The sequence below is a fragment of the Pyrgilauda ruficollis genome, unplaced genomic scaffold, assembly GCF_017590135.1.
Source record: "Pyrgilauda ruficollis isolate IOZ18807 unplaced genomic scaffold, ASM1759013v1 scaffold111, whole genome shotgun sequence".
NCBI lineage: Eukaryota > Metazoa > Chordata > Aves > Passeriformes > Passeridae > Pyrgilauda > Pyrgilauda ruficollis.
Window position 1 is genome coordinate 825,784 of NW_024509322.1, and position 14,428 is coordinate 840,211.

Sequence of the window (14,428 nt, forward strand, 5' to 3'; positions counted from 1 at the left end):
CCAACCATCACTCTTTTCTTAGGTTTTAATAATGCCACTGCTCACTTCATTTTGGTGGATATGGCTTTGCTACCAAGTAAGTCATGTTTTTCCATGAAACATGATTTTACGTATATGCATTACCTTCATGTATTGACGGTAAAAACCACTTAAATCCCTACTTAATGAAGACAACTACTACTTGCCTGAATAGACCATGCTCTAGGTAGCCTCTCCAGGCATCAGGTGTGTTCACGGGAGGGCAGGGGGTGGGGACAGGCAGGGCTGGGGTGGTGGCAGAGCCCAGAGGTACTCACGTGTTGTGGAGGACACACCATCCGCAGTGGGGGTCTCCCGAGCCCAGGCACTCGCTGCAGGTCTCGTACTGGCTGCACGACTCCACGGGCACCCTGGTGAGCTGCAGGAGGAAAGGGGACAACCTGTCAGGCTTCTCACGTGCCTCAGAATTGTTATGTGTTATTTTGGCAATTCGTGCCGATTGAGACTACATGTGTATGTGTATATTGATAATTCGTACATGATGGGTATTCTGTGAGATGTGGTATGAGTGTTATATAGGATATAGTATGACTTCTAATAAAACAAATCATGAAGGGCACACTAGCCAGAGAGAAGGGATTGCTACAGGGAGTAACAAAACTACAGCTGGCAGCAGAGGAAAGGAATCCAAATTAACACACAAAAAAGACTGGCCCAGAAAGGAGATAGGTGTTGTCTCTGGAATGAACCAGGAGCCACCCAGCGATGATGGCCCATGAAGATGTCTGGCCTAGATAATCTAAGCCATCAGAAATTTACATCTGAAAGACATATTCCTAGAACTCATAATGAAAATACATTGATTCAGGGATGAAAATACATCGATTCTGGATGAGCTTTGTTGGACTTTTGCACAGAGAAAAGAAACTACATGAATATGGGAAAAGCTGAAAAAAATATGTGAGTCCTGAATGGAAGAATAGAAAAACTGTATTTAAGCTGGCTCTACCAGGCTCTCTGTGTGAACACTGGGGATTTGCTGCTAGCGAGCTCGGATTCCGTGTCCACCCAGCTCCGATCCCGGGATCGGTGCTGTTCCTTGATTGTTGGCTGTCAGGACTGTATATTGATTGTGAATAAATTCTATTTTTGTTTTTATTAAATTGTCTGGATCAATTTTTTACCTATAAGAGAATGGTTTGATGGAGGTGCCACCCTCCGTGTCCCCTTCCCCTGGTGCCTGTCCTCCCGCAGGAACAGCCGTGCAGCGCTGGGCAGGCAGAGGGATGGGGATGGTTTGCTCCAGAGCTCAGCCTGGAGCAATCCCTGTCCACATGCTGCTCCACATCCCCTGTGGCCTTTCCCTCTCCCTGTAGCCCTTCATCACTTGCAGGATTCCCCAGCAGTCAGCAAATCAGGCAGGCTGTGGAGATGCGATACCTTGAAATTAAGTTAATTAATTTTGAGATCTTCTGCAGCAAGGTAAACTCCCTGGATCTCATTGATCTCTCTGGTTTGGGACTGTGTTTCTTTCTGGCTTCCTGTGAGAACTGAGGTCTTGTGATGCCTTTGTCTCCCTCCCATGACTTCCTGCCACCACCAGTCCCCACTGCCACCACCAGTGCTGGTCCCAGGCAAGCATTAGCTCCACTTCCCTTTGCCTGCGCTTCTTTCCAACCATCTCTTGTCCCATCCCTGGAGAGGTTGCTCCCAGCAGGAAAGGGACAAAGGCTACCAGGCTGGATATTTTCTTCCTGTAGCCCTGCTTTTGCAGCTCAGAAGGCATTAGAGTAGGACCTGAAACACCCAGGTACTGCCAAAATACCGCATTTTATCATCTGTTTTTCTTTTATTTTTCCTTTTTAATTAAAGTGTTTCAGCGAGAGGTTTCAAAGGTTGAAGGGACTTCCCAGCCTGACCTCCTGTCTCACAGATTTTGATTCCTCTTACATTTTGTAAGCCCCTCACAGCTTTTGAAGCCAAGCACACAATTTGGGCCCAATGACCTGATAGTCCCTTTCACACTGAATAAGCTTCAGAGAGCCTCTGTAATATCCAGTCAATTGCTGGTGTCTTCACCCCAGTTCCTGTCAGCAGGGAGAGTTTATTCCCTCAGATGATAGAGTGAGGTATTATCCTGATGAAACGCCTCTGAGAACTGCCAGCTCTAAACTGCAGAACAGTTACTCCTGACAAATGACGAGGGAATGCACCTGGATCCCAGGGACAACTTTTTACTTGGCACTGCATTCAGGAGAGTTTGAGCTGTGGAGTGGCAGACTAAGATCCATCTTGATTGTGTCTGTAAATGAACCAAGAACTGGCTTTTTAATTTTTCTTTTTTTTTTTTTAATTTTAATATAAATATATATCAGGCAAAATTCCAGCTCCGTGTGAAGACCTTTCCTGGTTGTATCAGAAATTGTTTTTTCTCACCCCTACCCACAAATCCCAGCTGATAGTCTATAAGCAAAAGCTGAAAATGTGCAGCTTTGCCTCTGGCAAGTGGCAGAAGCTTTAGAAAACTTCAGGTAAAAACATGATGGGGTTTATTTACCATTGCACCACTGCCTGTGCCAAGTCACCCAGAGGAGCCAACTGTGGCTACCGAAAGCCTTTCATGAAAAAGTGAGGATGGGGGGAAAAACTCAAACAAAAACCAACACAAACTCACTTTTCTCAGCTGAATCTATTGCCGTGAGCATAAAAACATAACCAGAACAAACCACAGAGCAATAAAATTTATAAGGACACGACAGGGAGGGAGTCATTCAGACTTCTCTAATTATGGTGGCCTTGGCAGTGGTGAATTAATGGTTGAATTTGGTGATTTTAAAGGTCTTTTCCAAGATTCTATGATTCTTTCAAGAAGTTTAAAAATTAAGATTGTTTGTCCATGAAGAAGGTTGTTCCACTTTTCTTAAGTTTCTGATCAAGAAGGTATCAACTATTCATGAAGAATAAATTTTATGCCTCAGGTTTTTTCACCCAATTAAACTTGTTGAACCCAACAGTCTGTGTTGAATCCAAATTCCAAAAAGACAAAAATTATTACAAGAAGATACCAAAAGGTATCATATAATTTATAATATATAATATATATCACATCATAATTTGTAATTTATAATTTATAATTTATAAATTTATAATTTATAAGGCTCACACTATAATTTACGATGTCAGCCATTCCCACCTCGTATTTCCACCTGAGAAAAATATATTGTGAGTTATTTTATCTCAATCACATCAAGTTTGGCCATGTCTGCACTGTGGCCACCAGAGGACTTGAAGAAGGAACAGATAATTTAGTTTTGAAAGACTGTAAATCTGCCATTCCTCAATCCAGATGCAATTCCCACCTGGTAATTAGAATTTTGTGAGCACAGTTGGGTTTGGCTCTGCAGTTCCCACCCAAACCACCCCCAGTTTGACATATGGTGCTGCTTGATTTATCCTCATTAGCTCTAGATTTTTCCATCCAGCCTCATTTCTGAGCCAGTTTACACCTGTCTGATAGAAGTGAGACTTGGTTGAGAAGTTTAGATCAGAAAATGAACTTTTCCAACACCTGTTGATCCTGGCTTGAATGTTCAGAGTCAAAATCCACCTGTGGCTCTGATACAGGTGGAAGAAAGAAGTTGTAGAGGACTGAAATTTGCCTTTTCTTGGCAAATTGCTGTAAAAAGAGTAGATAAAAAGTGCTCTCTGTATGTTTTATTCTTATTAGTTAATTAGCCATCAAAGGATAGCCAAGCTCATTCCAGTGGCAGGAGGAATCTACTGGGAACCCAGATCTTCATCTTTGCAGAAATGTTTTCTTCTCAGTGTGTTTGGGGATATTTTGAGGGATATGTGTTGATTTTAGGAGCACACCTGGCCCCAGAGCCCACAGGGATGTGTCAGGAGCTCCCCACATCCCAAATCCTGCCAATCCCACCAGGATGTGTCCCGTGTCTCTGTGTGCATTATTCCTGCACTAAAAGTCCTTTTACAAGTTCACCTCTAGCAGCTTTATTGTGAGCTTAATTAAAACTGTACCACGCTGATAAATGTCTTGGGCTGGAAGTGTCAGACCTTCCAATTAATGCAGAAAGAAAACACAAAAAACAAAGGAGCTGCAACAGAAAGAAAAGCCACCTAAGGGTCGTCTGCTGAAAAGAGGAAGAACATCAAGCAAATAAGGCACATCAGAGGTCTTATTTTCCTTTTTGGAGCATAAACTGTAATTAATTCAGCTCAGCTTTCTGTGTTGAAGGGTTTGAGAGCTGACTGTGTCCCTCCAGGGAACAGCCACTAAAATGTCAGCAAAAGGGAAGTCCATGCAGCCTCCCAGTCACAGAGCCTTGCCATTACTCACTTGATGAATAATGATGAAGGCACCAGGCAGTGCTGGAGGTGGAAATCTCCATGGCAAACCAGGCTGTGCTCACTCCCTCCACCCCTTCTCCATCCTTGGAGAGCCTGACAAACTCTTCAAGGTTATTTCCCAGCCTTGGTGAGGATCCCTACCCCTGGTTCTTCGTGGGAGTGAAACCTGGACTCAACATTTTGCAGCAAATATCACAGAATCCTGGAATATCCTGGGTTGGAAGGGACCCACGAGGATCATTGAAGTTCAGTCCTTGATTGAAGGACAGCTCCAAGAATCCACAACGTGCCCGAGAGTGCTGCCCAGACATAACCAGGGATTCAGCAGGATTAGAAAAATAAAGTCTTTCTTTCATTTTGGGGCATTAAGAGCCACTTTGGAGTAATTTATATTCCTACTGTGGTCACAGCTTCACTGGTATTTTAGTCTCACTCTGGCAGAGCAATATATGGATGTAAGAACAGACTGCTGCTGTTCTCAGGGCTTAAATCTCATATATTAGGAAAATACATGATATTAGGAAAAGGTTCTTCCTCCCCCAGAGGGTGGTTGGGCGCTGCCCAGGCTCCCCAGGGAATGGCCACATTCCCAAGGCTCCCAGAGCTCCAGAAACATTTGGACACTGCTCCCAGGGATGCACAGGGAGGGATTTTAGGGTGTCTGTGCAGGGCCAGGAGCTGCACTGGATGATCCTCACAGGTCCCTTCCAGCTCAGGATATTCCCTGATTGCATCCCCCATTTTATCAAGAAGAGCTGAAGCTGGAACAGCTGTCCCAGTGTCTCTGAAGGTGTGGGTTTATGGCATCTGAGCAAGTCTGAGGAGGAAGTTCAGGTAACACCTGCTCAGGGAGCACCAGGTTATTAAATACAACATATTTAGGCTCTGTGTTCATTGGAATATTGAAGATATGAAGGTAGGGTCCCCTCAGATGCCTGCCCACACACCTGGTGGACATCCAGGAGCTGCTGTGCTTCCAAAGATCTGCCCAGAGCAGAGGGACAGATGATCTCTGTCCCAGTGAGAGGCAATCCCAGAGCCAGGGCTGGACAAGGGGAAGGGGAATCTTGTGTCCTCCTCAAGGGCAGAAAGGGAACAGTGAGCAGGCCCAGCTGCCATGGCTGCAGCAGGATTGGAAGAGATATTTCACCTCATCAACACATTCATTCACTGGTCCCCAAAGAGATCACACACGAGTTTCTGGCTCGCAAGGACATCTTAAAAATCTGGCGAAATCTGCGAAGTGCTGAATGGTTCAGAGCTCAGCTGCTCCTTCAGGGTGGTTCACACAACACCTCACCTCTGATCCTGCCTAAATTCCAAACTGCAGATTCTCCAGCTCCCAGCCTCCCTTCCCCTCCCTATTTCTAGTATGAATGAGTCACAAAAAGTCATTTAAAACAAAATGATTGAGTTTTTTGGATCTGATAGACAGGAACAGCTAATCCTGTTAGAAATTTGGCTCCTGCTTCTACCATTATACATTCACAAAAGCTCCTGCTATGTGCTCAGTCACAATTTTCTGGCTCCCATTTTTGACTTTTTTATTTCAATATACATTACTTCTTTTTCCCCCTTAAACTGCCAACATTCTGGTCAAAACCTGAATCATTGCTCAATCTCAGTTGTTATAATTGGATGTTAATACAGCGGCAGGATTTATTCAGTCTGATGGACTAAGTTAATTTAAATGTACAAAAAGGCATCTTAAGTAGCCAATTTCCTTCCCAACAGTCAAAAGATACATTTCCAAAACTCTGAACAGTGCCTCTGTCAAGCCATGTGGGTTCTGTGAATGCTGCTATCTTTCAAGGCTCAGCCAGCCCCGAAAAACTGCAGGGAGATTAAGAGTGGAGCTTATTTGATTTCAAAGCTCTGAATAGAGTGTTCATGATAATACAGTTTATTTAATAGAGGAAGGCAAAAAACCACCTGAAGCAAGCACAGGTTGAAGCACTTCTGCACCTTTATAACAGTCAGTGAGGGTGTTCAGTCACCTGCTCAGCATCCCAAGATGCTGATCTTATTCTGGCCTGAATTATGGACAAAGGGACTTGGATTTCCTCTGTCATGTTTGATATCCTGTGCCTTATTACCTGGCCTACAGACCTGGTGGGAAAAAAAAAAAAAAAAAAAAAAAAAAAAAAAAAGGAGGAACAGGGAAAAGCCAAGCCCAGGGAGCTGAGGCACATTATTTATTTACCCTGGTGAGAAACAGGGCTCACACACAGGGAGATGTCAGACTGCTGGGAGAGGAGCTGGGCTGGATCCCAGCCTGCCACTTCTGCAGGATAAGCACAAAACCTGCCAGTCCCACTGGGACAGGGAATGTCATTTCTCATCAGACTCCCCCAAGCTCTGCCTCTTCATTGTAGCCCTCTTCCCAGTAAATCCATGCTAACATCCTTGGAAAACTGGGGGCTTTAATTAAGAGTGATAATTGGAAGCAGCAGTAGCTGTCAAGGCCAAATGACACAATAATTAAAGTGGGGGTCAGTGTCCTGCTGCGTGGCAGGATAAATTACCTGATCAAATATCCTTGTTCATCCCTGCCTCCAGTTGTGTGTTTGCTGTTCCTCCTCCTCTCTTGTCTCTCTAGTCACAACCACACGACACTCACACCAACAGAGCTACACCAAGAAGATGAATAGAATGATTTGGTGCCCACAGCCTCTGTGGCAAGAGCTCCAGGAAACTTTGAGGCGAGGCAGAGTGCTGGCAGCTCTCATCAGAAGCTCTCAGGATGAGACTGCTGCTCCTACAGCAGTGAAATTTGCTTTGCACACCTTGCAGTGCAGCTCTTCTCTTCATGTACCCCTTGGCAGGACCCTGCCCTGCAGCTGGCTCAGAAAAACCCTCAAATCAGGGTTTTTCTGTGTAAACCATGCTGGGCTTCATTTCTGATCTATCAAGTCTGTCAGTCTTGCAGCTTGCAGGGAGCAGCTCTGTCATGGCAGGTGTGAAAAGTGAGGGCTTTGCCTTCTCACTAAACTCCTTCTGCAACATCAGAGTCCAATTCTAAGCTAGAAACTCGTGCTCTGTTGAAGGAGAGACCTTTTGCAGGGCAGGATTTGTCTGCTCTCTGTTTCAGATGGCAAGCAGGGATGAGATAAATCACGCCCTGGATGTGCCTGTGTCTGTTCACTGAATATCAAGGAGTCTGGACAGCCAGGTCAGGTGGAGACATTTACAGTGTACACCACAGTCACTGGGTGAGGTGACTCCCACACCAATGCCACGCTCCATTTTCTGCTTTTCCTCAAATTTTGTCACTGAGAACAATCCTCTAATATGTTCAGGCCTCTCCTCTTCCTAATCACAGCACCAGAATAATCAGTTGCAACACAAAATACATTTTATTTAATTTCCTGGGAGTGCTGTAGGAAATCCCCCATGTTCCATAGCTTGTAAACCACTGCAGAACTCCAAAACCCTTGTGTGGTGATAGGGGCTGTGTTTGAACAAAAACCTTTCCCCGTCTGCTCTGTCACAGCCCTCACACCAACCTCATCCCTGCTCTCTCTTCTGGCTCTATTTACAAGGGAACAGATAACAAAGATTATCTCAGTCCTTTTCTTAAAGGTTTGGCAAGTTCCCTGTTCTCCCTGCTCATCCTCTGCCCTGTGCTGTCCCTTCTTCAAATAATTCCTCCTCTCTGTAGTGACTCCCCTCCCAAAAACATCACTCCAGGAGGAGCAGGGGCACAGCATCCTGCTGGGAGTTTGGTTGGCATCCTGGAGGTTGAAAAGTGTTTCACACACTCAGATTTCCACCAAATTCACTCATTTTTCCCTTACCAAGGTTGCCAAACCCTTCCCCAGCTGGGATTGCATCCCATTGGCACAAGGCAGGGAAATCTTTGAATTTCCTTGTAAAAATTGGAGTCCACCAATTGTAAAAATTGGAGTCCACACCAGAGGTGTGGAAGGAGAGAGAGATGATTCCACCCAAACCTGATGAAACCAACCACCTTCTTCCCCACCCTACAAACCATCAGCTCTTGCTGATTTACTCTGCCTGCAGCACTCCATCCTTGTTTCTCCCTGCTGCATCCTGGTACCTTCACACCCGCCCTGCCTTGTTTATACTAAATCTTGGTCCCCTGGTCAAGTGTTTCACTCTGTAAACTGTGAAACAAATGAGGTCTGGCTAAACATTTGTGTTCAAAAGCCTTCAAAAAAGGAGCTTCATGTCACAATTAATGCAGGGCCAGCCCAGGCTTAATGAGAGCTGGTGCCTGTGTGGCCACTGGAGCGTGGCTGCTGAGCAAGGGAGAGATTGTTACCCAGGCTCCAAAAAGGCTATAAATAGATTTAATTGGGACCTCTGAAGGAATTCATGCCACTGCAATGGGTTGTCAAAGCTCAGCATCCCTTGAAGGCTCTTGGTGGAGGCTTGAACAGTTAAAAAACACATGGAGAAGTTGGGAGCTGTTTCTGCTGGTGGTGGTGATTTCCAGCTCATGTTGTTCTTTCCACATGTTCCCACCACAGAATCAGAGAAAGTCTTGGGTTACATGGAGAAGTTGGGAGCTATTTCTGCTGGTGGTGGTGATGATTTCCAGGTCATGTTGTTCTTTCCACATGTTCCCACCACAGAATCAGAGAAAGTCTTGGGTTGGGAGGGACCTTAAAGATCATCTGGTTCCAACACCCCATCATGGGAAGGGATCCTTATCCTCAGTTATCAGTGAGCATCTTCCTGTAGATTACTTCTCCTCAGCAGCCCTCTCAGATATCTCATTGTGTCCTTTCCCACCAATTCAATCCTGTCACCACCACAAATTCCATCTTTACACATTGAACATCTCCCTGGGCTGTGAAGTTCCGTCCTAACCCTCATCCTCATCCAACTGCCTGGAGGAGCTTTGCCTCCTCTCTCTCCCCTGGCACCCTGTCCCTCTCCCAGGTTTCTGGCTCCACCTCTCCTCACCCCGGCAGTTCCTCAAGGATTGTGTTGATCAAACTCCCTTGTGCAGGATGCAACCCCTGCCAGCACTATCAGGCTGCAGGAACTGGGGCAGTTTGATAAATGCCCCTTTTCCAGTTACAATCAGGTTTGGAATCCCCCATAATTCCACACAGGAACAGCTGTACTGGCTGGGACCAACACCCCAATATCCCAGTTCCTTCAGCCAGGGCCTGAAAGGAAAGCACAAGATCAGAGTAAACACATTTTTGTCCCCAGCAGCTGCCCAGCCTTTGGCTATTTTCATTCAGGGGAACTTCAGTATTTTGTCTGTTTCTCCATCATAACCTGAAAAGCTATTTATTTATTATTTTGGTTTATCCTTGAAATTGCATTGTTGCATCCACAGCATGCTTTGCCAGGGATTTTCACAGATCCAGAGCCCACTGCTTGAAGGAATCACCTGCTTTTATTTGTTCAGGACTTGATTTTTCAATAGTTTAATTTCATGCCCTGTAATTCTTGTATTTGCAGAGGTGTTGAGCAGTCAGTTCCTATCCATCCCCTCCTGCCACTCCTAAGTTTGCCAAGGTCTCCATGTACCCCAGCTCACCTCCCTCAAGGCTGAGGAGCTCCTGCTTCTTCAGTCACCTCCCACATGGAAACCACTCTGATCACAGAAGCATTAAGGCTGGAAAAGCCCTCCAAGGTCATGGAGTCCAACCCAGCCCTGCCGAGGCCACCACTGACCTGTGTCCCCAGGTGCCACATCCACAGGGCTTTGGAGCACTTCCAGGGATGGTGACACCACCACTGCCCTGGACAGTCTGTTCCAGTGCCTGACTGTGGCACTCACATTCTCTGAAAAATCCCTTCACCCAGGAGTTTCTCCTGGGAAGCTGAGAAGCCTCAGGGATAAAGGAAAACAATTCTTATCTCATTTGCTTCTCCTGTGTTGTGCTCATGTGGAATGTGTTTGGAGATTGTTTACCACAGGTGATTGTTTCTTTGGATTCTGCTGTGAGTTGTTTTGACTCATTGGCCAATCAGTGCCAAGACTCTGGAGAGAGCCATGAGTTTCATTATTATCTTTTTAGCCTTCTGTCTGTACTCTTTAGTATAGTTTAGTACAGTATTCTTTAATACAATATGGTATCATAAAATAATAAATTAGCCTTCTAAAAATGTGTAGTCAGATTCACCATTCCTTCCTACCACGGGGATCCACACAAATACAACACTTGACCACCCTTTCCATGAAAAAATTTTCCTGAATATCCAACCTAAACCTCCCTTGGTGTAACTCGAGGCTGTTTCATCCTGTCCCTGTTCCCTGGAGCACAGCCCGACCCCCCCGGCTGTCCCCTCCTGGCAGGGACTTGTGCAGAGCCACAAGGTCCCCCTGAGCCTCCTTTGCTCCAGGCTCAGCCCCTTCCCAGCTCCTTCAGCTGCTCCTCATCAGACTTGTGCTCATCCTTTCTCTTTTAACCATTTATTTGCCATTTTTAGCCACATGTTGGGCAAAAGGAGAGGCTACGTGGTGGCTGAGGTCGCCTCTTTGTAGCCTTCGCCATCCTGTGCCCTTCCTGGGCTCTCAGGCCCTTATCTCACCAAAAGCTATTAAATCACTGCCTTTAACAGGGTGTCACCTCTCACTTTGAGCCACAGGGGTGTCCACGTCCCTCAGGCTCATCCCAGGTGACAAACACAGCACGTCAGATTGACCTGTGAGTGTTTTATCAGAGGCAGGTAGCTCATAAATCTTGATTGCTTTTAGTTGAGTGAGTGTGCAGTGGCACTGATCTTCACACAGCTCCCCAGAGCCCACGTCTCTTGCCACAAAAAGGGGCATTTGGATTGCTCCCAGACACCCTCACACACGCCCCCACTCCAAATTTTCTCTTCCTATCACTACCCCCTCTCCTTTTACACCTCATTCTCCATGCAGTGCCCTCAAATCTCTCCGACAGGAGCTCCACAGGCAGCATCAATCAGAGTGATAACATCAGCTGAAGAGTTCTGAGGTCACACTGGTTAATCTGCAGCCCAGAATCTTCAGATGTGAGGCAGGGAGAGCTGTGATAACGTTTGCTTGCAGCTGTTCCTGAGCAAACACACACCAACCCAGCCCACAGCCCCAAAATTGGGGCTTTCAGGGCTATCACAGCACCTCTGCCTCTCCAGAGCTCTCACCACCAGCAGCCTTCCTGAGGGTTTCACTCAAGAGTTAAGCAGGATTCAGGGAGAAAAATGTGAAGCAGGCTATTCCCAAAGCCTTAAATGTATGTCTCAGTTTATTAAAGGAGAGAAAAGCAGACAGCACTCCCTGCTCAGCTGGTGCCTGTGGGAGCCCTCAAGGTTTGGGGGGTAATTAGTGATACCTTAAGGGGCAGCAGCCAGGCAGAGATGCAGGCCACTATTCTAAGGCACATCCATTTGTCTTTAGATATTCCTGCTGTTTGTTTTGGCGTGGAATTAGAGGGAAGAAGATCCCAGCCAAGCCCAGCTCCTTCTCTGTGTGGTTTTAACTCACAAAGGAGGCTTGAAATGTGGAATTCCTACTGAGTGCAGCAAGGGTTGCTCCATCCCAGTGCCCATATTTCAGTGGATGGAGCAGTACACGTGTTTTCTCAGCTTTCCCAGGCATTCATCTTGCCATAAAACGAAAGCCCAAGGATATTTAATTCAGGGATCATATAAATGCATAACTTTTAAGATCAGGAGGGACAACTACATCATCTGTCCTCATCTTCTGGACATCACAGGCCACTACCTACCTACTCTTAGGCCGAACCAGATAATCTGGGTTTAGCTGAAGCATCTTGCCTTAGAAAGATCTCCCATCATGATACCAGGACAGGGAGAATCCTCCGAATGGCAGCTTGTCACAGCAGCTAATCACTCACACCATTAAAAGCTTGCACACACTTTACTTTTCATGTGAATTCATCAGGCTTTGGCTTCCAACCACTGATCTTTATTTTGGTCTTCTTTTCCAGGTTATAAAGCCCTTTAACCTGCTGTTTTCACCCCATGAAGACGCTCAGAGATCGTGATCAAGTTATTCCTCAACCTTCCTACTGACAAATTAGCACTGAGATGCTTTCAAACCCTATGAGGACCTTCCCACTCCCTACAAATATTTTTTTGTGGGTCTATAGTCCTGCTTTTCCCATCTGGCCACAGAGCATGACTACAGATCTCCCACTCCTCCAAGGGTGCAGGATGATGTCAATCTGCTTCTACAACAGGCCAGATGAGGAAAAAACCCTTTGGAAGGATGTGAAGAAACAGGCCACTCATCCATTTCAGTCTCCCAGTTCCCAGCCTGACCAAAATTCCTTCCTGTGACACAGCAAAGTTTGTGTTTGTTTTGTCTGAGGGAGCCAAAGTGGCCCAACCGCTGTGCCCTGGTCGTGGTTAATGCTGAGCTAATCGTTGTTCCACTGAATATTTCATCTGTGGGATTTAATATCAACTTCCTGCTCATTCATGAAAGTTTTCAATAGATTTGGGCCCAGTATTGATCCCTGGAGAGTACTACTAGGAAAACCCTCAGGCTCTTTGAGAGCTGCCAAGTATTAAGCCATTTCAGAGACCTCTTCATGCTATTTTTAGGGTTTGGAACTTTTTTTTTTATGGGAACAGGCTGTGGAGTTGTCTCAAGCACTATGTGGAAAGGTAAAGACAGAGAATCAACAAAGAAAACTTCATTATTTCCTTCAAGAATGGATCACCTATTTCCTCACAGCTTGAAAAATATCCTATTTTTCATAAAAACATACTGCCCAGATGCCATTTGGCCCAAATCAGGAGCTTCAGATTTATTAAACATTCTTTAATATTACCCCTTCTAGCCCTCAGGAATCATTACAGCAGGAGGCTGGATGCTCCTAAATCATGAATGTAGTCCCCAGCATTTTAGATGTAGGATAACTCAGGTCTCAGGTGTTCAAGGTCATCCTCAGAAGAGCCATGCATTAACCAGTGCCTGTTCATTGTAGCTTTACACCTAAATTCCCTGGTGAAGAGCCCAAAGTTAGACAGGATCAACCTGGGCACTGGAAAACCTGTGGAATTGTAAAAACCTCCTGACTCCTGGTAATACCCCTAAATTTAGGCCTCTGCACAATCCCTGAGCTCGTGCAGCAGCACACAAGGTTCTTATTCCTCCAATTAGCTTCATTTGTACTCTGGTGAATTTTTTTCACATTCCTCTCCAGCCAAAGCAGAAAGACGAGACTCCCACTGCACCTTTCTTTTTATGGAACGACAGACCCAGCTCCCAGATTTTCCTGGGGAAAAAACAGCTGGCATGAGGCTCTGCAGAGAAACAGAACTTTTGTCCCGGCAGAGAACTATGCAAATTTGCTTTGAGGTACAGCTTTGGTGCCGTATGAAACAGGGAGATCCCGTTTCAGCTCCTCCAGCCAAGCCCTGAGTTCACAAAAGCCGCTGCCGAGCGGGAACGCCGTCCAGGGGGTCAGGACAGGGCCTGGGGATGGTGTTCTTGGATGACTACAAGGTCAACGCTGCCAGCTGGCCTGTTCACAAAGCACAGAGACCCAAGAGACCCCACAAAGCCCTTGCCAGCTCCATCCAGGTGGTTCCCAAACTGGCACCCTGAAAGAGAGCGGGATTAGCCCGCTAAGGCACCTTAAAGGAGCCCTCCACCTCAAAGATCAAAGGCACGCTGGCTCCAGGGCTCTGGTTACGCCTGCCTCCCTTGTGGGCAGCCCTTACAAAAGGATTTGGGCTGGGGGATTTGCTCAGGTGCATTTCACAGTGCTCACAAAAAAAAAAAACCACAACAACCTAAATAATACAACCCCCAAATACCCTTTTGTCCCTGGCCACAAAGGAGGGAGCCATGCTTGGCGTGTCATGCAAGGGGACAGAAATGAGAGCAAGGAGCAGTGCCAGGAGCTCAGAGAGCACCTCTGAAACACAAGACACCCTGTGCAGCTCAAAGGAGCCTCTCCTCCCAGCAGCTGGGAGGGCAGATCTTCCTCACTGCCCCCGCACCTCCCTGCAGGTCTGGCTCACAGGCAGGTGACATTTCTGCCTCCTGGCAGGACACTGCTGACCCTCCTGAACCCTCATCCCAAAAAGAAGCCAGTGGGTTCAAAGAGTTTTCAGTCTCTTGAACCCCTTTATCCATGTCTCACCATCA

General features: G+C 46.3%; 1 protein-coding gene across 1 annotated transcript in view; it reads right to left on the minus strand.

Annotated features, from left to right (window-relative positions):
* PLXNA4 (plexin A4) overlaps window positions 1-14,428 on the minus strand; it is a 443,098-nt gene that overhangs the window by 155,654 nt on the left and 273,016 nt on the right. Inside the window, exon 5 of the mRNA XM_041477472.1 lies at window positions 297-397. Within this exon, the coding sequence (XP_041333406.1) occupies window positions 297-397 (101 nt within the window). The remainder of the gene's footprint in view (window positions 1-296; window positions 398-14,428) is intronic.